This window comes from Oryza glaberrima, chromosome 5 (genome assembly GCF_000147395.1).
Source record: "Oryza glaberrima chromosome 5, OglaRS2, whole genome shotgun sequence".
NCBI lineage: Eukaryota > Viridiplantae > Streptophyta > Magnoliopsida > Poales > Poaceae > Oryza > Oryza glaberrima.
The window spans coordinates 11,135,478-11,160,910 of NC_068330.1; the positions used below are offsets into that span (position 1 = coordinate 11,135,478).

At 42.3% G+C, this 25,433-nt stretch overlaps 2 protein-coding genes across 2 annotated transcripts; one reads left to right on the plus strand and one right to left on the minus strand.

Annotated features, from left to right (window-relative positions):
- Window positions 1-4,782: 4,782 nt before the first annotated feature.
- On the minus strand, window positions 4,783-13,742 carry LOC127774570 (uncharacterized). The gene is made up of 13 exons (XM_052300833.1): window positions 13,353-13,742; window positions 12,355-12,471; window positions 11,733-11,797; window positions 11,207-11,306; window positions 11,059-11,130; window positions 9,889-9,948; window positions 9,621-9,750; window positions 9,354-9,547; window positions 9,077-9,261; window positions 8,660-8,787; window positions 7,793-8,121; window positions 6,729-6,963; window positions 4,783-5,635 (listed from the first exon to the last, which is right to left on the minus strand). Exons 1-13 carry the CDS (start codon window positions 13,620-13,622, stop codon window positions 4,872-4,874), a joined length of 2,649 nt encoding a protein of 882 aa, XP_052156793.1. The 5' UTR covers window positions 13,623-13,742; the 3' UTR covers window positions 4,783-4,871.
- A 5,835-nt stretch (window positions 13,743-19,577) lies between these two features.
- Window positions 19,578-20,222, plus strand: LOC127773228 (uncharacterized). Its single transcript, XM_052299254.1, has one exon. It carries the CDS (start codon window positions 19,578-19,580, stop codon window positions 20,220-20,222), a length of 645 nt encoding a protein of 214 aa, XP_052155214.1.
- The last annotated feature ends 5,211 nt before the right edge of the window (window positions 20,223-25,433 follow it).

The window sequence follows — 25,433 nt, forward strand, 5'->3', positions numbered from 1 at the left end:
TAAACGTAATAATTTGCCAGCGGATACTACACTCATTAAACTAATAATTTTCTTGGACCCACGTGTTAGCTCCCCCATCTCTATCCCTCTATCCCCCTCCCCTCTGTCGGTGCCATGGGGATCATCGTCGCTGACGGGAAGCAGCGCATTGGCGACCATCAAAGGTGCACCTAAGGAGCACGGTGGCGGCCAACGTTGGGTATCCCGGTTGTCGGTGATATGGGCCCAGGGTACCAAGCTTAAAGGGGAGAACCAAGCTTTCCCCCGAGGGGGTCGGGCCCGTGGATGGGTGGTGGCTGCCCCTTCCAAGCCCGAGGGGTTGGACTGCCCCGACCTCTCCCGGCGGTCACCACGTGGCCGCCATGCAAGTGAGGTTAGGTAGACACTCCCTAGTGCCCACCTAAATGCCCCGTGCTGCGCTCCTTACTAGCTTGTGACCGGTGCGTGACTGTTCGAATGACAGATGGGACGATGGCAAGCCATGCGCGCTCTGGCCGAGTGTCAGGCGGCGTGCGGCAGGTATGCCCTGTCCCATCACGATGATGAGAGGCTCTGTTCCTCTCAACTGTCCGGAATCGGCTTGATCGCTCTGGACGTGCCCGAGATCGTGTTCCCGGTGCATGAACGTCCCCAAGTCCTCCTCCATTAAATGGTGAATGACGGGGGCGCTCCCCGTGTCGGCCTGCGTCACCCGTCAGCCGGCATGATTGGATGGGCCCCGCACAACAGCCGACGTGCAGATGACTACCGGGTTAAGGCACGAGACACGTATTTAGTGTAGAGAATATTTTCCCTCTTCACTAGGTGGCACTCACAGTGCATATGGGAACCCCTTGGAGTATAAAAGGAGGACTGTGCCTAGTGAGGGGCGGGGATCGAAAAGTGAAAAGCTTAGCCCTAGCTTGCACACCAGAGATTCAGAGACTTTATAAGCTCAGAAAAATCATCATACATAGGAGAAGGGTATTACGCTTCTTAGTGGCCCGAACCTGGATAAACCCCTGGTGTCTCATCTTCATCGAGGGCCCAACCCCCTTGATTTCTCCCAATACTTCCAACTCCTCAACTTTCACCCGCTGCCCCCGGCCGAACTAACAAAGGAGGGGCCTCACGGTCCCCACTCGAGGAGTTCATCCTCCGACACTAGTGAAGACGAAGAACCCTAGAAGCGACACGTACAGGGCGCTGTCGGAGCTCACCACGCCGACCACCGGCCGTTGGTTCATGTACTCGAAGATGGACCCAATCTGCACGCGTCGCCACGAGCAGCATCCATGGGGAATCTTATAGGATTTGGGGATCGGAGAGGTAGAGAGGAGTTGAAGGGGTGGAGAGGCGTACAACGACGATGAAGGTGATGGCAGAGGTGAGCAGGTAGGCGTAGAAGGGTAGTTGGATAGCGACGGGCTTTTGCTGTCCCCCGTTGCCGCCCTTGTGTGCCCAGGGCAGCGGCTCGTTTGAGCCCGGGTGCACCCAAGAGGGAACCTGCTTGTCTGCCTCGTTCGACGACTTCAGCGAGCCTTCCGTTGCTGCCACGGCCACTAGTCCTTGTCAACATCGTCCGCAAGTGCCCCCTCCTCCTCCTCTCCCTGTAGACCTCCATAGTGGAGGCGAGGCGCTCGAGGATACCCCAAACATAGGCACTGTGAGTTGCACATGAACACAGCCACCGCCATGGCTGGTTTTGCACGCGATGCCTCCCTCTCCTGCCCACCGGCGCTGCTTCCCCTTAGTTGGCAATGACCTCCACGACACCGACGGAGAGAGAGAGGAGAGATGGAAGAGCAAACATGTGGGTCCAGGGGTATTTTTATATTTCACATGATTTTTCTCTCCTCTCAAACCAAAAATTATTTATTTTAATGGGTGTTGTATCCGCTGGCAAATTATCACATTTATAGAGTGTTTTCCCTAAAAGTCACTTCTTGTGGTGTTCTATTGATAAAGCCGCGAAGTCACGATGTCCTGTAGCAAAATTTGCCTAAAATTATCATATTTGATCCCAATATAAATCAAAACATTATAGCTGGGCTACACTTGGATAGTGGATACCATATACTTTTATATATTATCTTTTTTTGGGGGATACTTTTATATATTATTTGAAGAGAAATATAACAACTCTCACAATTGCCATGTTTTTATAGACTATAGAAATCTACAAATTTGATAATATGTTCATTCGATGTTGAAAATATTGCTATCGTTTTCTATAAATTTGATAAAACTCAAACAAGTTTGGCTTTAAAAAAAATTAAAGTGCCTTATAATATGATATGGGGGAGCATATCATATTTTGACGTGAATTGAAAATATTATTGATGTGTTGTAATGGTATGTCATGTATATCCGGTTCAACATATCGATTCCAAATATTAAAAATGGGCTATAGTTAGATATTACGAAATCTACTCCCTTTGTGTTCAGATTTATTTTAGTAAGATCTATCACATCTAATTTTTTATTTTTTTTTTACGGAGGAAATGAGTGTGTAGGTACTGTTAGTCTAATCGCATCACGCCGCATGGGCCACCGATTGGCTATTTGATTGGTTCAGGCCGCATTAATCGTGATGCAAGGAAAGTTTAATAGCAGTCATCAGCCAAAATGTTAGAAAAACTGTGATGTCTGTGTTTTGCTTCGTGATAATTCCTCGCCCTGTCTCTGTGATATTGTTTTGGGCTCTGGAAAGCCCTGTAGGCCGTGTTTAGTTTTAAAGTTTTTCTTCAAACTTTCAACTTTTCTATCACATCGAAATTCTCCTATACACACAAACTTCCAACTTTTCTGTCACATCATTCCAATTTCAACCAAACTTCCAATTCTAACGTGAACTAAACACAGCCGTAATAGGTCGATAGCTTTTGAATAGTTAGACTCAATCTGGGAAAAAGGGTGGAAATGTTAACCCCGGTTCCCTTCACCAGATGTTCCGATCTTTCTTTGTGTTTTTCTTTTCTAGAACCTCTGTTTAGGAGACATTATCTCATTTATAGTAAAAGAAATGGGGGCTGCTGGCCCTAGTTCAAAAAATAAAAAAGCAGTCATCAGCCAAAATGGTCATATAATACTAGTCAATTTTCTCTCTACATAATATGTACTATATCTCTGATTATATACTATATGTTTTAAATAGTATACTACATGCTTAAAACCATCGTACTCCACTTAAAATGTATAGCGAAACAAGCCTATTATTGAATACATTTAATTTCTAAATATTTAAAAACAAATTATTCAAATCCTATCTTACTATAAAGTTATCCCCCACTAACTCCTTAAGCTTAACATGCAAAGATGCCACATCATCATCCACTAACAAGATGCCACATCATCATCCACTAATTAACAAGATGTCATATCATCATCCACTAACAATCATCACATTTAAACATCATGCAAACATGCTATATATTTATAGTTTTTATAATTTAAGAGCTTTTCATATACAAACATGTTAAATTATCATCCAACATAATTCACATAATGTTACAATGTATATCTTTATTATGTTTTATGATATCCTATATACTTATATAGTTCATCCTCACTTAGTTAGTGCTTAAATAATTAATCCATGGTTCAAATTATCTTTCTCCTTTCTTTCTCTAATTAAGTCATATCACATTAATTGTTTTTAGCCTTTAGATGATTAATCTACGGTCCAAACTATCTCCCTACTTTTTTTCTTCCATAAAATCATACCACCTTACTTTTTACGTTTACGTTTGAATCACCATTCTACATACTATTTAAATTTAAATTATCATAAACAACATTAATTTACTTAATCTGATGTTATCTAGCTATCTTACATGTTATTTTTTTTTATTATTATCATACTAGATTCCCGCGCAATACGCGGGATTTGACTAGTTATAGCTCAGCGGTAGAAGTAACTCTCAATAGTATTGGACGTAACAGTTAACGAGTTGGAATAAAGAACTATATGAAGTAAATACATGAATTTTGTTTTATTTGAAGAAAGCGCCTATATTTTTTTGTCTTGAAAAAAGTAATTTTATATCATATAGGAAGTAACTTTTTTTAAAAAACAGAAGTAACTCTGGGGAAAATATAAATAACTTTTCACAATCATGTACAAATATCCAGGGCCGGCCATTACATATATCAACGTGAGGATATATTTATTTTAACGATGATTGGATATGTTTATTTCGCATCAGATAGAAAGTAACTATAAGAAAACATTTAAAGTATAAGTAATTGTATTTCAAAAGAAGGAAAATCTGTGGTGAAAAAAGAGAAGTAATTCCACATAGAAATAACTCTTAAACTTACTGAAAGAAACAAACGTGCACAAATATATATGCTACTTTTAGCAATAAGAGAGGGGTTAGCTACTTAAAAGTTAAAACCAACAAGTGCACATGATCAACGTACTTTAGTCACGTCCTATAGTATAGTTGTGTCCTCCGTGACTTTACTCGTCTTTGCTCATCTGCTTAGTTAGGATCTCTGCCCCCACGTTAAGACTCAAGACAAGCTGTTAAATATCTTATGCTCCCAATTCGAGGAGATTTCAAGCATGCTTGCAAATTTTTGCTTTTGTTTGCAAATCAATGTGCAAACCGGATGTTCACTGCCAGAAAACACATATAAAACCCACCAGACAATACCCAGTACCAATGCAAAATGCCTGAAAAATATTTCCGTCGAAGCCACCTTACTGCGACATCTATTGTAGGAGTAACAAGTGGCTCCGTCATGATCAATCATGCTGTGCTCTACTTAATGCTAGTAGTTTGTCAAGGTAAGTGATGGAATACAACAGCCTTAACGCTTCTGACGATCATTAGTCCATGATCTTAAAAAGCAAGATACATTGATACATTAAATGTTATTCAAATCTAGTCAGAGTCAGGGTCGCCATCAACAATACCTGGCATTGAATCTTCTGATTCCACATCAGAATCATCAGTTTTGCTGGACTGCATGAAGTGGGAAGAACCAGAACCAGATTGCGGTGCTTCACCTCCAGTTACTGTTTTGCTTAATGATGCATCAAAAGCTGACGTTTTGTTCCGAAGATGATCGACAATGTCAGTGTGCCCTTCGTCGGAGACTGGGGCAGCTACCTGTTGGTTGAGATCAGGTAGCAGTGTGCGGACTTGAGTTAAACCATCATTGGAGCTTGAAGGATTATCCGTTGCTTTTAGATTGACCGTTTCTGTAGTGGCCGCATCCGCCATTTCAATATCAGTCTTCCCAGACGTTGGAACGTCTTGTATGGCCGCAGGAACTACAGCTAAATCTGTTTGTTGATGTTCTTCCACAGGGGTGATTTGCTTTTCACCTTGCGACTTCTCAATTGCTTTCTCTTTTCCTACAGGGCTATCTTTCGCTGGAGAACCTGTTGGTTCACTGACCTTGGTGGATGTCAACCAATCATCATAAGGGTCGTCATCCTCCAAAGCCTGAGATTGGTTTCCAGACAGTGAAAATTTATATTTTTCAGTACCGAAAATTGCCTTTTCAGGTGCACCGTAGGTGAGTCCAGGGCCTGAAGGAGCTGCACTTTCTAGAGAAAGTGCTCGAGGATGTGTAAGGACATCCAAAGCCAGCAAAGCATGTGAACAAAATTCTGCAAGCTTAGTGCCTATCTCTAGCTTTCCTGTAATGATCAAATGATAGAAATTAGTAACATACTAGCATAGAGCCTACTGTTGCTACAATACTTAAATAAACAATTAATATATTCTATACTTGACATATATAAATTATCAACAAGCTTGGATAAAACTGTAAACAAAATTCAAAATCAGATCAAGCATAAACATGTGAGAAGAGATTGCAATCATTTATGAAAAATCCTACAAATAACGTACACGAGCTAACAAATTCAGTACTATGATGTGTTCAGACTAGAATTATTGAGATTATTGATTTTGTCAGCACTAGCACTAAATTCCATGTGTTGCAGCAGAAACTATTTGCTTTGCACATGAGCTTTTAAAATGTAAGTTTAGAATGGAGGAATCCTTTTCCAATTCCCATGGGACTCACGACAATTTGGAACAAAACTATGTATTCCAAATAGGGCTCGTGTTGTGTGTCATAAATAAAATCTGGAACAAAATACATAAGTACAAAATTGTAATAACTAATAACAACAGAGAATAAAATGCCAGCCCACAGTAACTCACATGTATTGAAAGTGGCTGGAAGTACAAATTAGGAACCCTTAAGTTTTAAGCCTATTCTATACATTCTCAGTCATGACAACATAGGGAATGACATGCAGATTTCTATAGCAACCAAACCAGTACAGATTTCTTTAACTACTTTTATTTGATAATAAAATCTTACTATATGCACTTCAGGCGAAAGTTTAATTGGCAACTTCCTTTGGAGAAAATGTCCCCACCACTCTAGAATCTACCAATGCTTAATATGGAGAGGTGGGCAGTGTCATATCATGCAAATCTTGATCCTTTCTCTTTTTTTTTAATGCTGGGGAGGTGGGGAGAGGAATATTTTGTAGAACCTACCATCATCACTACAAACTAAAACAGCTGTTGTATCATCTCACTAATTCAGGCAATTCATAAGATTTATTCTTGCCATCTTATATTCCGTTCAGTGCCTATTCTTTGCAGCACAATTTAATCTTACTTTTGAGTATTAACTATAAATTACTTGGGACATAAACTAACTACATCCATATATTAGTAGGTGGTTGTCAGACAACAAGCTTGAGATTTTACCTCTTCTGAAGAGTTCAATTCCTTGGGCTAAATAAGGAGGGCGGGCATGAGAAGAAAGAAAAGATGCCAACAAAGCCTTCAATGAAGCAAGCTGGAAGTCTGCTATGCTTGTCTCCCCAACTGCAGATGATAGTTTGTACTCGTACCTCCCTCCTGTGTCACAAGCACTTCTAGCTATGTTAATTAGGAGCAAGTCCACCTCTGCCCTCCAGTGATCTGTCCTCAGTGAACCCCCCTGCTCCAAGTGATACAATGAATATTACATCTAACCGTTGTGATCTTACTAAATACATGAAACAATTGTAAATACCAGCCGAGGGCCAGACGGCCAGTCAGCAAAGTACTGACTGGATGCAACAGCAATCTAAATACTTCAAAACAGTATAGCACAGTGACAATAATTCATGATAAGAAAAATAATTATCTCCAACGGTGGTAAGCCTGGTAACCACAGTAACCATGAGGTTACCACGGTGAACAGTGGGGAAACAGGATGATATTTACCAAAAATTCAAATTTTTGTTTAAATTTCTTTTGAACTTGGTAGGGTTACAGTATTAAGTAAACCTGAAGGTATGCCAATTGGCAGTAAAAGAAACCCTGGATATGATGGTTGCATTGCCAATTAATTCAGGATGAGTGTGATCTTCCCACTTAAACCATCACGGGCAATGTAGTTTCAACACTTCCAGTATCAGAGGCATGCTTTGACCAGTTACAGCTGCCAAGCTTCAAATTTTCACATATTTCACTAGAACTGAAAGCTTTATTCTAAATGGGTACCACCTATGGTTTAAACAATCAATACATGACATAATTCCATGTACATTGAATTTTACCATACAGTATGTTAACTTGTGGTTACAAATAAAATTTAATTGCAGATTTAATATTTTTTTCATTTACAATTAATAGTCTCCAAATGTGCCACAGATCACAGATAAATCCTTGTTCTCATGGATGTCTTACATATATTCAGAATACTATGAACAATAAAAACGGGCTGTACTAAGAAACGTAAAGACATCAAAAGTATTAGAACAATAGTGAGAAAGTTGGCATACCACATTAAGTAGAACTTCCAGCGTTTCAAGAGCTGCTAGTTTCACAGAGAGTGGAGTCAACATTCTAACATCAGCTGTAGTTTCAGAAGTAGTTGACATGGAAGAACTTTTCCTTTTCTTAGGGCTGATTACTGTTTTGTCTGAACCGGAGACATGTAAATTTTGTGAATCTGTTTCTTGCTTCCTCTTCTTGGAATAACTTTTTGATGATGATTCATTTGTCGCTATAGTAGGTTTTGTGCTTAATGAAGTCATATCTTGGCCACAGCTGTCGTCCAGATCAGCAACTGAATTGCTTACTATGGCCTCAAGCAAGCGCATAGATATCCCTGATAACAATGACGCAAGTTATTCAACACTCGATGCAACTGGACATTTACTAACAAAACAAACAAAATATACATAAAAAATGTACATGATGCAACTACAAGTGTAACATCCATTCACCAAAGAAAAAAAAAACAGAAACGATCAAATCACATAGGCAACTTGAATGTACAAGTGAGGACTTCAGCTCCTGAAGATTGAAAGGATATTAAACTATATAATCCATTCTGCACAACAAGAGGCATTCATATTTCCAAGACTAGCCAGATTGAGCATGGCAAAGACCCTGAACATGACAAACTTGATATTCTGTTAGGGCATCACTCCCGAAGGATTATTATAAACTATATTACTCTGCTTACACAACATGCTTAAGAAACCATTTGAAGAATGATGCATTTACACTTCTCAAAGGGAAAAAAGAGGAAAGATTTTCAACTAATCAGTCATTACAGTACTATGATGATTACAAGAACTTGATCAGCAGTATTTATTAAAATGCAGCATTACACAACAGTAAAGAAATAAAGAGTCACCTACCAACGCCCATGGATGTCAGCAACTGCTGCACAATGCCGTATACTTTTGTCCTCATAGTAGACAACTTCGCTATTTCAAAGTACTTAGTTATGAGCCGAACAATATTAGCAGCATGTGGCAAAAGTTGGCTGCAGGACGACAAATCTAAATTAGATATTTCATTCCCATTTATAAGCTCAAATGCTAGACAATACCAAGAGAATAGTTTCATGGAAACCCAAAAAAGAACTCAGAATTACTGCAAAATCAAATATTAGTATCCTTGTGCTGCATATGTGCAAATGTGACTGTATTTTCTTCACTTTTCGGCAAAGAAATGGGATGCTATTCACTGAATCTACTGAAAAATAGTGCATGATTGTCTTGCATAGAGATATAAATAATAATAATAATGACAAGAGGTAATATGAACTTTACCTTCGCATTCCTTTTATTGTTGCACTGAGCAAATCCAAGAAAGTAGAATGCAATGATGGAAGCTCAAAACAAATAAGCTCTTGGTGCAAGGAAGTTGTTGAAGGGAATAACTTTTTATGCAATGACCCATCAACTGACAGAACTCTCCGTGTCAAAGCTATCAAAGCACGCACTGGGACATTCACCTTTTGAGTAAAAATAAGGAATTAAAACGAAATGATATTTTGTGAAGTAGCTTAGAAGTGCCACGAATATGCAGTAAGTTCTTTGGGCATACCTGAACTGGATAATAACTAGTCAGCATCACACAGCAGCAATGAATAAGGACTGAAATAGTAGGAACAGTATAGACACGAAATTTCTTTGTGACATGCACATTTCCTCCAGACCACTTTGTTTGATCTCCCAGCATTGGTGGAGGATCATTTCCAGGTGGAACTAGTAACATTAGAATCTCATGGCCTTTCTTTTCTGCAAAAGCAATAGTTAAATATCATCCTAAATTGTAAAGATGTAATAAAATTTAAAAGACAACTGAATCTACCTTCTTCCAGCCCAATAAATGCATCATTCAAAAGATTATTTACCACAATTAGTATCTTTTGAATCATCAATGACCAACTCTCCTCAGATACTCGGACAGAAGGTAATGATGCTAAGGCTCTTGCGAATTTCTGGAGTGGAAAAGGCAGAGGCTTGTCAACTCAAAAGGCAATGTCATCACAAACAATCAGTGAAGGGAAGAAAATAAATGGAGATGATTTTGTCAAGACTACTCCAATGATATAGTCTAAAAGCATACATCCCCTTACCTCCTTTAGTTTGATATTGACTTCTGAACTCATTACATTTGTTGCAATGGCGGATTCAACCTGAATTTGTAAAATAGCAACTTTAAGAAATAGTACAAGGGCATGCACAAAGGTGTAGACAGTTGTCTATATCACCCTTCCACATCATCGAAAGACAGTGCAAAAGATAACATAAACAATGATATGTCTATTGAGTTCTCTATATGACCATACAATATTTGCTTGCATTGAGCTAAGAATTGTGGTAATCTCAAGTAAATTTTCGTCTTTGTGGTTTATGTGTTGCTTGGATGCAAATGTACAAGACAATGCCATACACGATAAAATATACTGATTGCAAGTGAGTAAAAGATGCTGTAAAAATTCACATGGCAAATTTGACTAATGCTCTAGAAAATTTCACATGAAGCACTCATACTGCAAGTACTTGAATAAGCAGGTAGCTCAAAAGTCTACTAGTATCAGCTAAGAACAGAGATCAACTAACACTCCTGCCCAAGCAAATCGTGGGCATTTCACGGCTCTTCTTACCCTGCCCCTAAAAAATCCACCCCTGTTCCCATCACAATAAATTCCACATATTCAAACATCAAACAACAAGCATTGAAACAATAAACATTGTCAATTGGAAGAGCAAGAAAGTGGCAACACCTCCACCTAAGGAGGCTTTATCACCACCATTAGGGCTGGCGGACAACATGATGCTGTAATCCTGGAATGGATCAGCATGTGAACACAGCATCATGTCTGCGCCTAGGTCATCATTTTGCAAAGGAGGCAACTACATTGTTCTCTCCTCCTATACCTCCACATCAGCAAAGGATTACCATGGCATCACTTTATACATGTACATGCCCTAACAGGAAGGGTTTTAGTACTGTCACTACAACAACACATCTATCTATGAATTTCCAGTGATCATGTCTATATTGTAAACAAGTAATTTACGAAAAACCTTGAGCTCCAACAGTCTTTTGTTGCTTAAAATCATACGAAGTAAAGAAAATCATCATGAAACATCTTGTACAATTTCAAAATTTGTGATAAAAAAATATATTGTAAAAACTTGCTCTTTTTATTTTTAACCTATTCTCAAAGAGATTTTTCTTTTGTGGATACTGGACTATACATATGTACAGAAAGAGCTTATAATATAAAAACCAGACGTACTTTATTGTAGTGTCGATTTAAAGATGATGGGTACAATTTAATAACTGTCCTCAGCAAATCAACTGCTTCATCCTGCAAATGGATAGATGAAATTTTCTCCTCGAGTGGTTGAGATAAAAATATAAACCTGTGGAGGAAAAGAACCTACAGCCACTTGACCATTTCCATTTAAAAGCAGCAGCACAGGTTCAACAAGTCTTCCAGCAAATGATGATGCCTCTTTCTTTAAGTTCAAAAACCTTGCCAGTCTAAGCAAGCAGAAAAATATATTGTTTTCTGTTAAACAAAATAAGCACATGAAGAATAAATGCAATAAATAAACCGTGAAACCTGAAAAGGCATTTGCAAGAACAATGCTTAGAAATAAATAAATAAACCATACAATATTTTGAAACCATAGTCAAGATAAGAAAGCATTCATGAAAACGCCCAGTTCTTAACCTTGTTCATGGCTGCAGCATAGTGGCAGTATTAGTTCAGGCCATTAAGCTGTAACACTAAGCTACAAGATGAGATATACAAAAACTGATAACATTTAACGGTATCAGTTTGGCAGTCATTATCCCCACATGTCCAACCAAGTTCTGATGTTTCAAATGGATCGCGCAGTGCCATCCAGCCAATAGATAACCCAGGTATTGTGTATGAAAAAGGACATCGACACTATCACATACCTCACAAATAAATCAGACATGGAAGTACAAGAGACTATAATAACAAGTTGCACAGTAGATGGTTCCTGAAAAGAGATGATAATGTATCAGGCAAAAAATTAACAATCTATGATGATGTGCACAAACACATAATGTTTTAGAAAAGTTGCCTCTTCAGGCATGAAAAGATTATGAATGAAATCAACTCCTGGCAAGCAGTATAAAGTTTTTCAATAGATTTTCCATTTCTCAATTGGTCATCACCCACGGGGGTTTTCGGGCAGAGAGTGATCATAAAACCAAATTCTAATATTATAAATCAGCTTCAGTTTTAAAGAATAAGTTGAACCAAGCATGCCAGCATAACACCAAATTTAACTTGGAGGAACTACTAAACTGGTACCAAATACTTCATAAGCAGTAAACAATGAAAAGTAAAATAATAAAAGTTTCACATAATATGATTTTTTTCTGATTTCAAAAACACAACTGCAACTCTAAATTGATCATAAAGACATGGATGATAGATATCACATAACAGTCCATAATTTATGATTTGTTGGTAACGCCTTGTGCATATCAATGTGATACCTTAGCATGAACCAAACATATGATCAATTTACAAGTGTTGGTAATGCATTACCTGCAAGTTACTAAGAATTTTCTCAAACCAACTGGAGTATGATTCTGCAAAGCGCTCATTGCAGCACTCTTGGAACGTCAGACCGAGAAAGCAAGTACCCAACCAACAACTGTATGGCTACACAAATAAATGACAAAAGAAAGGTGAACATATTAGTGGAAAAATTCTAATCCATTTTCCTTTTCATCGAAGAACCAAAAATATGTGAAACCAAGAAAACAATAGTTTTAGATTGCAGAAACTCACCCATATTGTTAAGACCATTATGTGGCACAGGATAACAAAGAAATGGTATTGACAAATGTACACTGTGCTATATGTTTGTTCTAGTGATAATTTTTACAACAGGCAGTGATAAAGAGGCAGGAAACTTTTGTAATTAAGTGGCCATTAGTTCAAAAATACATAAATAGAACACATAATGTCCTTAATACTCTGAAGGACATATAACAAAACGAGTTGAATAGCTTAACATGATTTCAGAAATTTCAGAAAGAACATATGTTGAAATTAGTGCAGGTGATTCATTGCTTGTAATCAAATTATGTGCAGTGACACTTGATAGCAATTATAAATTTGCAATATCAAACATTCTCCATGCACATCCGTGATTGAAATAAATTCATTAGGAATTGTTTTTTTTAGAAAGTTGCAGTTGAAATCCCTAAGTTATCCAGTTGTCACTTGTGCCCTCAACTGCAAGGATATAATATAGACATGTGAACAAAAAGGGAAGGGATATATCCATGAACTTGCTTAGTTCCGCATTTACCTCTAACACATGTTTTATCCACAATTTATATAAAAGTCGACAAAACTTACACAATTAAACCAAACGTGAACAATATAGAACAGATTTTTTTTTCTCTATAGAGACTACGATTCTAAATGAATTTAAGTGATTATAGACAACATCCTTCGAGAAATAGAGAAAGATTATACCGAAATCAGACCAAAATGACAGTGTAGGGAGCCAAACGGACAAGAGGCCAACATACCAAGTTGCTCTGCATGAGCTCACCAATGCGCTCGACCCACGCGTCGACGGCGGCACGCCACGCCTCGGCGAGCTTCGGGTCGTGCGGCCCGGGTTGGCGCTCCGTAAGGAGGCCATGCGTGCGCACCGCGTCGAGGATGGAGGCGAGCTCCGCCGGCGGCAGGTCGGTCCCGGGCCTCGGCAGCCGCTCGCCGACCACCGCCCGCAGCAGCCGCGGCTTGAGCCAGGGGTCGTTCGCGTCGGCGAGGAATCCGCCACCAGCGCCGGACATCGCTGGACGCTCCGCGGCCGCCTCCTCCTCACGCGTCGAGTTGGCTAATGCGTGCACCACCACTCCCGCAGGCGCAGCACCTTTGGTTTGCCGCGCCGTCGCGTTCAGGATCGACGCTTCGACGGGGTCAGGGAGGAAGAATTAGGTTAGGGTTTAAGGGATCAGGGCCTTTTGCCGTTTGGGCTAATGGGCCTAAGCCTCGTAGGTAGGGATCGATAAACCGGCCCAGTTTGGGAAACGCGGGTTTGATGAGCTGAAACCATTTGGGGGTGAGGCTGCGATTTTTTTTAAGGAATAAGTTCACCTTAAGTCCCTTATTATGCCGAGTTTGAAATGCATCCCTGAACCAAAATACTCCCATATATATAACGAGTCCTTCAACTACTAAAACCAATGCAAACTGGGACCGCCTATACATCACTCGGATGATTTTTGAAGATTTTTTCTTCCCTTGGATTTGCATCCAACGGACTACAAAATAAAATAACTAATACAAATTTACTTACACAACATTTTTATCAAAATTACAGTGCACTTACATATCATATCAACTAAATTTACATATGTAATTTTAGTTATATAAAACTGTAATTTTATATTTTAAAGAAAATAATAAGTACATATTTACTTACACATTATTTTTATCAAAATTAAAGTGCACTTACATGTCAAATCAACTAAATTTATAAATGTAATTTTAGTTATATAGGACTATAATTTTATATTTTAAAGAAAATAATAAGTACATATTTACTTACATATTATTTTTATCAAAATTACAGTGCACTTATATGTCAAATCAACTGAATTTACAAATGTAAATTTAGTTAAATAGGATTGTAATTAAGTTATATAGGATATTTACACGTAGCTAGGATGTAAATTTCTTCTGAATCGTGATCAGCAGCAAACGTGGGACCCACGAGGTCTCATCTCCACCTCACGACAACATCGACGCAGAATCGTGTACTGATCTCGGCGCATAACTGTAGGGGCAAAAATCTGTCAAATATTAACGAAAAAATCACCCATGTGATGTTTAGCAAAATCGATGCAAACTTGGTTCAAAGATGATTTCGGCTGACCTGATGTCTACGTGGCTAGTTTGACTAGGTCCTTGACCAAAGTGGCATTAATGTGGCACTTGCAATCACTAAAAACAGGTGGAACCCACATGTCAGTGAGTGTCTGCTTAACAATAAAAAAAATACAGTGGGACTCACTTTGAGGCAGAGGCAAAGACGCCACCGATACAGCAACGAGGGCAGGGTGTGTTGAAGCAGGATGCAAAGCGGGAAAGGTGGTGGTGGAGGAAGGAGGCCATGGCGAGGGGGTCAGCGGCGAGGAGGAGGGGCATGATGGGGTGGACATCGGCACAGTGGCGAGCTGGTGGCGGCATCAGTGTAGTTGGTTGCTTGCTGGGTTCAGCACGCAACACGACAAACGACTTGGATGACGATGCCCGAGGTGTCCATTGAAGGCCGGCTCAATCTAGAAAACCAGCTGGTTGGCATCAAAGTCAAGGCTGTTGCGCGGAGCTCGTGCTGCCCTCGGTTGCTCAAGGACACCTCTAGAGCCCGTCGTCGCTTGGCTGCCTCCTCCTCTCGAACTACCGATTGTTGGCCCTGGCGGCAACCTCCTTGCTCCGCCCATCCACCCAACGTCACGCCGCTGCCCATCAGGCCTACTCACCGCCAGCACCCCACCATCCCGGCCCCTAGCAACCTGTGACACCCCACACTCTCCGAGGCCGGGTCTTCTCTACATCTGGCAGCTTTGGCACCCCACCATCCCGGCCCCTAGCAACCTGTGACGCCCCACACTCTCCGAGACCGGGCCCTCTCTACATCTGGCAGCTTTCCTAGGACATACACTTCGGTCGGTCATTCATCCCGAAATTGCTCCAGGGCAAGCACGTTTAACCTTAGAGTTCTTTCGAAATCGGCTTCCGGAAAAGAAGTTGCAACTTGTTGATATGAGTATTCTATTAATCCTATTAAACCCTGAGCCGGGATATCACATTCTCACCCCCTTAAGATACCGACGTCCTCGTCGGTCAACCCAGGCCAGGAACGTCCCCTATTAGCACCACGTATATACAGACAATTTTCGGCGCACATACGTCATGCCATACGACCACATCGTGGATCATCCCATATGCACTATATGCCCGCGTACATATTCATATATACGTATAGCTGCAAGGGTCGGCTCTGATACCATCTGTGACGCCCCACACTCTCCGAGGCCGGGCCCTCTCTACATCTGGCAGCTTTCCTAGGACATAGACTTCCCCCACAGTCAACCCAGGCCAGGAACGTCCCCTACTAGCACCACGTATATACAGACAATTTTCGGCGCACATACGTCATGCCATACGACCACATCATGGATCATCCCGTATGCACTATATGCCCGAGTACATATTCCGAGTACATATTCATATATACGTATAGCTGCAAGGGTCGGCTCTGATACCATCTATGACACCCCACACTCTCCGAGGCCGAGCCCTCTCTACATCTGGCAGCTTTCCTAGGACATAGACTTCCCCCACAGACCAACACTAGTCTTTTCTGCACACTTTGTCCTCACTCGTGCGCACCCGGGAAGAACTTCCCGGTCGGTCACCCATCCCGAAATTGCTCCAGGGCAAGCACACTTAACCTCAGAGTTCTTTCGAGATCGGCTTCCGAAAAAAAGGTTGCAACTTGCTAATATGAGTATTCTATTAATCCTATTAAGCCCTGAGCCGGGATATCACACGACCCCTTCCCGTACCGCCGCTCCGCACCACGCTGGGCCCCGGCAGCCCCTTCCCATGCCACCTCTCCTCAGTCGCTCCCGCTGTAATTTTTTTTTATTTTTAACCAGATACTCACTAACATGTGGGTCCCTCCGTTTTCTATAGTGCAAGTGCCACGCAAATGCCACGTAGACGTCATGTCAGCTAAAACCACCATCTAAATCGCCTTATGACCAAGTTTGCACAGGTTTAGGAGTTGAAGAATGCATTATATCTGTTACTTCGGTTCAGGGATGAATTTCAGAATCGGTATCGAACTGAGGGATCTAAAGTGAACTTATTCCTCATTTGAAACACACAGGCTGCACTTGGTAGACTTGTAGTCTGGTCGGTTGCTTCATGCTGTAGCATGGTGTATGTGGAATTTTCTTCTTTTTTTTACATTTGAAATTTGAAATTTGAAATTTTTTAATTTTAAAATAAACTTTCTCAAAACTTATTTTTAGCGTTGAACATTTTCACCACACCAACCAACCAGGCATGACAGAGTTGTTTGGTCACATTGGTCTTGCTGGAGTGTCATTGTTGTTCTAAAATAAAAGGCGGTCTCCTGCACCATGCAGATTTGGCAGTTTTTAGCAATGGCTATAAACGGCTATATATACTCGGTGCTATGCAGTTGATTCGATACTTTTGGACCTTCTACCTAAGCAAGCTAAGTGAATGTCTAAGAGCCCCAAGAGCTAATTGAAGATACTTAGATCCTTTTATGGAGAATTTAGCCTTGAGAGTAAGTTCTGGCACATTTGTAATAAGGCTAGTTGTTCTCTCACCATTTCAAGAGTGTGCTAGAAGTTGTGTACCGCTAGAGAGAGGCTTTGAGAGTGGTGTGGAGTTGGTGTGCTTCAAGTTGGAGAACTTGAGCATTTATAAGAGGAGAACGATAAGGAGAAGCCCGCGAACAACCAAGTGGAGTGTGTGGTGTGTTCGGGAGAAAGTTGTGAAAGTTGATATCTCACCTCCACAAGGGAAGAGGTAATAGTGGAAGCCAGGCTACATCTCAGTGCGTGCTTGGTAGAGGAAGTTTTGCCGAAGGTAAGTTGTGTGTCGTCCGAGCTTGGGACCGAGGGGGTCGCTTGGAGCATGAGCTTGCCCTTAGTGGTTGCTTGAAGAGACCAAGGCACCATCAGAGGTGGTAGCTTGGGGAGGAAAACAGTTAATGAGACTTGGCTTTTCGTAGCCCTTCAATGGAGACGTAAGATCAGTTGGATCCAAACTTCGGTAAATAAATCGAAGCCTGCTCTCTTTAGTTTGCATTTGTGCTTTCATGTTGAGCTCTTTAGTAATCCTATTATTGCATGCCTATATCTTGTTGATTACCTTCTAGTTCTAGTTTATAACTAGTGTGTAAAGTGCTATACCTCACCATAGGTTTTATTTTCTTTGTATAGGGCCGGATTGTCCTATAGTGGTCAGACTCCAACACTAATTGTTGACAGACTATCCACCATGGTATCAGACTATCTAGGCCTATAGTAGGCGAGTACCTATTTTCTTTGTGTGTTTGATCGGATTGTCCAATTACTATCGATTTGGTGTTGTAAGATTGTCCACATTGTTACCGGATTGTCCGATTAGTTATAATTTCCGACGCAAGATTTTGAAATTGCAAGTGTTGAAGAAGTGGGAACCTAGGTCCCACATCTCTAGTTGCTTGGAACGTACATGAACCTGAAAGAGGCCACGTGGCGTCGCTAGGCCCTAGGACTCAGTTCAACGAGTCAACAGACTGCCACCGAGCTTGGGGCGAGTGGCGATAACTGACCCCGAGCTTCGGGTGAGCTCGAGCATAGGGCAACCCCGACCATGAAGCGAATGCCCGAGCTTGGCCCCTTGTCCGTAGGCCGCACGCACCCTCTACTGCACCATTTAATGTGACGCGACCGAAGTTGATACCCCCCACGTCACACCATCCTGCATTAATTGCAAGAGATACGGATCTAACGGCTACACGTGGGCAGCAATGGGCGATAAGACTGAGCAAGCCGACCGCAAAACAAGTCATCATCACCCTAAAAGGTCAAGGGGCATGAGCTATCCGGCGACGTGGTTGTTTGACCTGTTGCCTATCCGGGCCCACCATGGTGCAGCCCCTTCAAGTCCCTAAGACTAGCAGGCGGGCTTGGAGGTGGTTAGTTGCATCAAGAAGAAGACTAGCTAGATGGGAAAGAGTTGTTCCTGTTCCCACCAATATATATGGCAATCACACTGGGCTTGCCTTCGGGCCCACCGTAACTCTTGTATGGTTAGGGCTCACTTGTAAGAAATAGGCCACTATGGCCACCAAAGAGGGGGATCGCATCCTAAAAACAACCGACCAAAAATCCACTAAGGACAGGGACCCTCTCCAGCTCTATAATAGAAGAAACTTATCATCTTATACACATTGCAGCAAAGGATCCAGATAAGAACATAAGAATAGGGTGTTACGCTTCCGAGCAGTCCAAACCCATATAAACCACATGTCTCCCTCTGATTCTCATGTATAAGAACTTTTATGCATACCTACACCCTGGCCGAATCAAAAAGAGGAGTATCACTACTCCCCGCTATTCACAACCCCCTCTACACACAACATCAACTATTCGCAGTGCACTTATAATTGGTATAAGAGCTTTTAAGCTCTCCAATTGATCTTTCACATGGCACTATAATATAAGTTGTCAATCTTTTTCAGAATTTTTCATGATAAAGAAAAATTTTAGCCAAGTGCATTGAAGTGGTGGGGGAGGGGGGGCTCCCGCAGCCCATTGGCATGAAGGCCACAAAAAGCACACATCCCAGAACCAAGCCAAAGACAGGCAGACACCAAAACAGAACATCAACATTGTCAGGAAGATCATCGAAATTCATATTCTCACGCTTTTATGATCACTGAAAATCATATTTTCATGCTTTTATGATCACTGAAAATCATATTTTCATTGCATGACCCTTAAAAAAGTATTCAACCCACTCGTCATCTCGAAGGCCTCATAGTAATTTAGCATTAATACATGAATTAAAAGAGTTGTTATCTAAGAAAGGTTAAGATTTTCTTTACCTGTAGTAGCGTTCAGAACAAAGAAACATGCCATAGGGATAGGCTCTGGCGGTGGCCGGGCGACCGGGCGACGCTGACCGATCCTCAACCTCTGAATTGGCTATGGATGGAGTCCTTCTCCAATCTGCTATGGAAGTCTGCAGGGGCTACGCCTGCTATTCGGTTGAGCCGGGAGGAATCAAGATCTGATACGAGATTGAACTCTGCCCTTGGGTTCTTCGTGTTCTTTCTAAGAACTATATGCAACTCTTGGAAAGATATACATGGGCCTGAAGGATTTAGCCCTTCTTTTGAAGTCCGAATCAAACTTGATGTACCTCAGATTGGTAACCTAAGGTTGTTTTGGAGTTATGATTGGTGGAGATCGGATTGGTCTGATATCGTGCGGGTAAGGGACTTGTTGCTGAAACTCTTTTTAAGGGATGGATCGGTGGTGCGGCAAACGCAGGTTGCAATCTCCCAGAAGCCAAGTTCTCTAGATCGATTCTCTGTTCGTCCTCAAGGTTTCGGTTCTACTTCAATGGTGTTCGCAGGCGGTGGGGGTGATAAAGGGATCATCAAGGCGATGATTACCCACCCGAAGCCATCTGAGGAGGCTCTGATTGTGCCGACGAACAAATCCTTAGTTCTGCAGGATTCGATGGTGAGAACAGATTTGCCACTCGGAGCAAAAGTGGATCCCAAAGTGAAGACTGTTGTGCAGAGATTGTTGTCAGCGTTAGAGCATGAAGGGGCTAGATCCCAATCCTAGCCACAGGGACTAGAGGCCTTTACATAAGGGGAAATTGAAGGGGAAGAAGATGAGGTGGTTGAAGTGAATATTGAGGAAGAGGAGTTGAAGCAGGCAGGGCAGTGGACAATGTTGGCTCGTTTCTACTCTCTTAAAGTGTCGAACCAGAGTGCTCTCTTTGATGACATGGGTCGAGCGTGGAGGCTGCGGTCTGATATGAGCTATAAGTCCCTACGTGATAACCTGTTTATCATTACATTCAGCACGGAAGGGGATTATAACTTTGTTCTCCAAGGGGGGGGGTCCCTGGCTACACAAAGGAGATGCTTTATTGGTAGTTGCTTTTCCTGACATGCCCCTCAAAAGTTCCATTGGAAGTGGTTCCTATATGGATCAGAATATACGATCTTCCGTTAGCCCTGATGATAAAAGCTAGAGGTCAGTTGTATGGCAGTCGGTTTGGTCATGTGAGGAAGGTTGATGTGGAAGAGGATGGTCGCAATAGGCATGATTTCTTCCGTATTCGTGTGGACTTGCCAGTGAAGAAGCCTTTGAAATCCAAGCTAGCAATAAAAATCAATGCCCAGGGCACTGAAGTAGTCATACGGTTCGATGTTCGTTACAAGCGGATTCCATACTTTTGCTTCTGCTGTGGTTTTATTGGACACTCGGATAAGGATTGTGAGAAAAAGGTTGCTAACAGTGATGCCCCCTACCAGTTCTCTGCAGAATTGCGGTGCTCCTTGCTGAAGGCATATGAGAGGAAGGTTAGCAAAGTCAAAGCAACGCATTCTACCATTGTACCTCGTAAGCTAGTTTTTCGGGGTGCAGGGAGTGCAAACTCCTCTTTGTCCAGGAATGCTCAGGAGGAGAAGTGGGATGAGGCTATCCCACCAAGGGTGGATGCACATGATGGGTTTGATACCAGGGAGGAAGCGGGGGATGAACGGGTTGATGATCAGTTGGCTAGCCAGGCAAATAAGCTTTCTGTTTCTGGCAAATCTCAGGGATAGCAGGGGCCACTACAAGGCAACCCTGTACAGGTGAAGGATCCAAAGGATATCACGGTTTCTGCTAGTAGTCTGAAAGGAGATATGATTCCTGCAATTGCGAATCTACATCAACCTGCATCCTTTTGGGAGACGTGGGCAGAAGATACAACCAGTATACTCAAGAGAAGAACTCCAGACCTAGTAGCAATCAAGAAAACAGGAAGAGTTAAGCAGGCTCTTCTTCAATTTGGGCAGGAGGATACAGCCTCTAGGAAGGATCAAGCTGAACCCAGCCTTCAAGGAAGGCAGCTTAAGCGTTTCAAGCAGGTTGATACAGATAAGCAGGATTTGGAGGATATGGAAGCAACCAGCCCCGGGGTTGTTGGTAAATTGGCGGGTCCTACGATGGGATCCCGCCAGGAGCAATGAGTTGCTTAAGTTGGAACTGTCGTGGTATCGGGAACGCCACGACAGTTCGAGATCTATGTGCCTTGGCTCGCGAGGCAGGATCTAAGCTTGTGTTCCTTTGTGAGACCAGACAGAAAGTTGATAAGATGCGTCGTATTCGTAATAAGCTAGGTTTAAGGGGGTTTTGCTGGAGTTGATTGTGAGGGTTTAAGTGGTGGTTTGGCTCTGTTTTGGGATGAATCGGTTCATGTGGAAATAAAAGATATGAATGAAAGATATATTGATGCGTATGTGCGCTTGTCTGTGGATGATCCTTTGTGGCATGTTACATTTGTGTATGGTGAAACTAAAGTAGAGAACAGGCACCGGATGTGGTCATTATTGAATTTGCTAAGACAGTCATCCAATCTTCCCTGGCTGGTTATGGATGATTTCAATGAAACCTTGTGGCAATTTGAACATATGTCCAGGAGACAAAGGAGTGAACCCCAGATGCATAGTGTCAGGGTTATGGATACCACATACCTAATACCTTCAGACCGCCATGTCGACAACAGTTAGATAGGCTACCACACATATTGTACTGGTGTGATTATGGTGAATAAGAGCAATACCGGCTCCGACCAACAGGATGTAGGGTTATTACCTGACAATTCAGGGGCCTGAACCTGTATAAAAATCCTCGTCTCCATCTCTTTTACCTCAGTCTCGCATATATCCTAGCACCGACGATCCCCATACTATTCAAATACCATAATTGCGACATCAAACGTCGACAGTGACGCGCCAGGTAGGGGGATTTTGGTGCTTCAGGGTTTCGAGGAGATGGGTTTAAGAGATGGATTCTCCAATAACAAGCTACTCAACGACTTCGGCTGTGGAGATCTAACCCGACCAGAGCATGTCTTCCGACGAGATTGGAACCATCATCGTCATCGACAACTTGATCTATCAAGATCACCCAAGCCTCAAGATACGCGGCGTACCAAAAGATGTCAGATCATATGATGTCGAACGAGTACGCGATAAGGTAATTGGTAGATGGGTTTCTCAAATTGATCTACTAATTTCGTAGATACATCCGGCATGTATCTACAAAGGTACGCAATATTTTATATGCAATTTATCGTACCTATTCAGATGATACAATATTGTCAGATCTATAATTTATTATGTTTACCTAGAGCATGTTTTTTTATACAATATCTATTGTGCGAGTGTTTCCGATGTTAAGCCGACTACGGTCTAACACTGGGGGCTCGCTCTGTTTTCTTCTGTATAAATCATGCTTGTTTACGGTTTACATAATGCCTGATATTTACATCTGCTTGTTGTCTCCTGATAAGACTAGAAGATTCATGCAGTTTTTCAAATACATACTCGATATTATCTGCTATATGTCTTGCCTTCTAGAAAATAATTTTCAGGAAGGTTGTGGTCGAGTACACTCCATTATCGAGAACATTCTTGACAAATGCGGAGTCATCGCACCCAACCTACCAACGAAGACCGACGACCTATCTCACAGCACCAGCCATGGCTGGACTACTCGAGAAAAGGTTGTCAACGGATAATTCCTCGCGAACGTCGTCGGCTTGATCACCCGACATGATTGCGAACGGACATCCAGATATGCTATAAGTTGGGTATGTGAGTCATGCTGGCCACATGAGATACACATGTAATAAACCAACTCTAGCACTTTCATTGGTGTTCGAGAGATAATTCTACTCGCTCACTGGTTCTCGCACCAGTACGTAGCAATCTCTCGCACCGCAACTTCCATTGGTGTTCGAGAGATAATTCTACTTGTTCGCTGGTCCTCGCACCAGTACGTAGCAATCTCTCGCACCGCAACATCCATTGGTGTTCGAGAGATAATTCTACTCGCTCACTAGTTCTCGCACCAGTACGTAGCAATCTCTCGCACCGCAACTTCCGTTGGTGTTCGAGAGATAATTATACTCGCTCACTGGTTCTCGCACCAGTACGTAGCAATCTCTCGCACCGCAACTTCCATTGGTGTTCGAGAGATAATTCTACTCGCTCGCTGGTTTTCTCGCATCAGTACGTAACAATCTCTCACACTGCAAACTTCCATTGGTGTTCGAGAGATAATTCTACTCGCTCACTGGTTCTCCAACCAGTACGTAGCAATCTCTCACACCGCAAACTTCCATTGGTGTTCGAGAGATAATTCTACTCGCTCGCTGGTTCCCGCACCAGTACGTAGCAATCTCTCACACCGCAAGCTTCCATTGGTGTTCGAGAGATAATTCTACTCACTCACTGGTTCTCGCACCAGTACATAGCAATCTCTCACAACGCAAACTTCCATTGGTGTTCGAGAGATTATTCTACTCGCTCGCTGGTTCTCCAACCAGTACATAACAATCTCTCACACCGCAAACTTCCATTGGTGTTCGAGAGATAACTCTACACGTTCGTTGGTCCTCGAACCAGCACGTAGCAATCTCTCGCACCGCAATCTCTGTTGGTGGTCGAGAGATAGCTCTACACGTTCGCTGGTTCTCGCACCAGTACGTAGCAATCTCTCGCACCGCAACCTCAGATGATCGAGGTACGACTATAGTAATAACGCAGCGGTCGTCATACCACGACTCCAAATGGTCGAGAGACACCTACTCACTGGTTCTCAACCAGTCAATCGTAGCGATCTCTCGTACATTTACTTCTAATGGTTGAGTTACAACTACTACCTGGTCCTCGACCAGTGGTGCAGCGTTTCTCCCACTATTTCCACTTCTAGTGGTCGAGTTACGACTACTACCTGGTTCTCGACCAATGGTGTAGCGATTCTCCCACTACCTTTACTTCAAGTGGTCGAGTTGGGACTACTACCTGGTCCTCGACCAGAGGTATAGCAATTCTCCCACTACCTCTACCTCAACAAAGTTGATATCAGGTACACAATATCGCCAAGTGTTTTACCCAGAGATCCCTTACCACGACGACACCTAGCGTTGAAACCTATCCTACTGTCCCTTTACGGCGTCTTGACAAGGCCTCCGAGGAACCTAAGGGAACTTCAGCTGGGGACGCCCAGAGCCGATAAGGCCTTGTCGGATCCTGTAGAGACAAAAGACCATGTAAGATCTGGTCGTGTAAGAGTTCTCGCTGTACGTATTAACCAAGCCGTGTAATCAGAAATTGAGCTTTCCAACTTCACGGCTGGGGGATAGGATCAGTGCTTATTCAACCAAGGCAGGTCAAGGGTCCAAGAGCCTTCTCCTCCGAGAACGATTCTCCGACGATAAGGCTGGGGGCTAGGGAGAGTGTATGACTCAACAAACTGACTGATCGAAGTCGGTAAGAGAGAAGACGCTCATATACAAAACATTGGTCTGTAAATTTAATTCATTTTCAGTTTTCCATACATATTATAATATGTGACCCTTTGAGCATTCGCTCGGGGGCTATTTCTATCTAATATTCTTTTCTGAGTATTTATTTTAGGAAAATTCTATTCGACATTGACGAAGACTCCATGTCTCTATGGTTCTATACCAAGATCGACTAAGGCGAGTACGACCAATGCTGACAAGGCTCCGTCACAGACTCTACGCCTTCTCGATCGCTCGAGAACGGTTGCTGGATCTCGACAAGGAATACGGAATGAAGAGATGGTGTACCCGCCGAGATAAAATTTCTTGACTTCAATCCAAATTCTCGATTACAGCAAGACGGGAGACTTAGTCGCATGCTCTGTACTTTCTTGGTTGACATCGGAGATTGACTCAGACAAACCCTTTAGGTGCCCGCATGAGGCTGACAAAGGAAGTCTAACGTTATCTCTGAACTCACCGAGAAC

Bases quoted from the DNA above. Each gene is read 5' to 3' on its own strand.
- LOC127773228 (XM_052299254.1), top strand. From the start codon at position 19,578: ATGGAGTCCTTCTCCAATCTGCTATGGAAGTCTGCAGGGGCTACGCCT.
- LOC127774570 (XM_052300833.1), bottom strand. From the start codon at position 13,622: ATGTCCGGCGCTGGTGGCGGATTCCTCGCCGACGCGAACGACCCCTGG. The intron at 11,131-11,206 runs GTAGGTTCTTTT...ATCCATTTGCAG, and splicing joins ATGGAAATGGTCAAGTGGCT to GATGAAGCAGTTGATTTGCT. The intron at 9,949-11,058 runs GTACGTCTGGTT...TTACAAATTCAG, and splicing joins TAAATCGACACTACAATAAA to GTTGAATCCGCCATTGCAAC.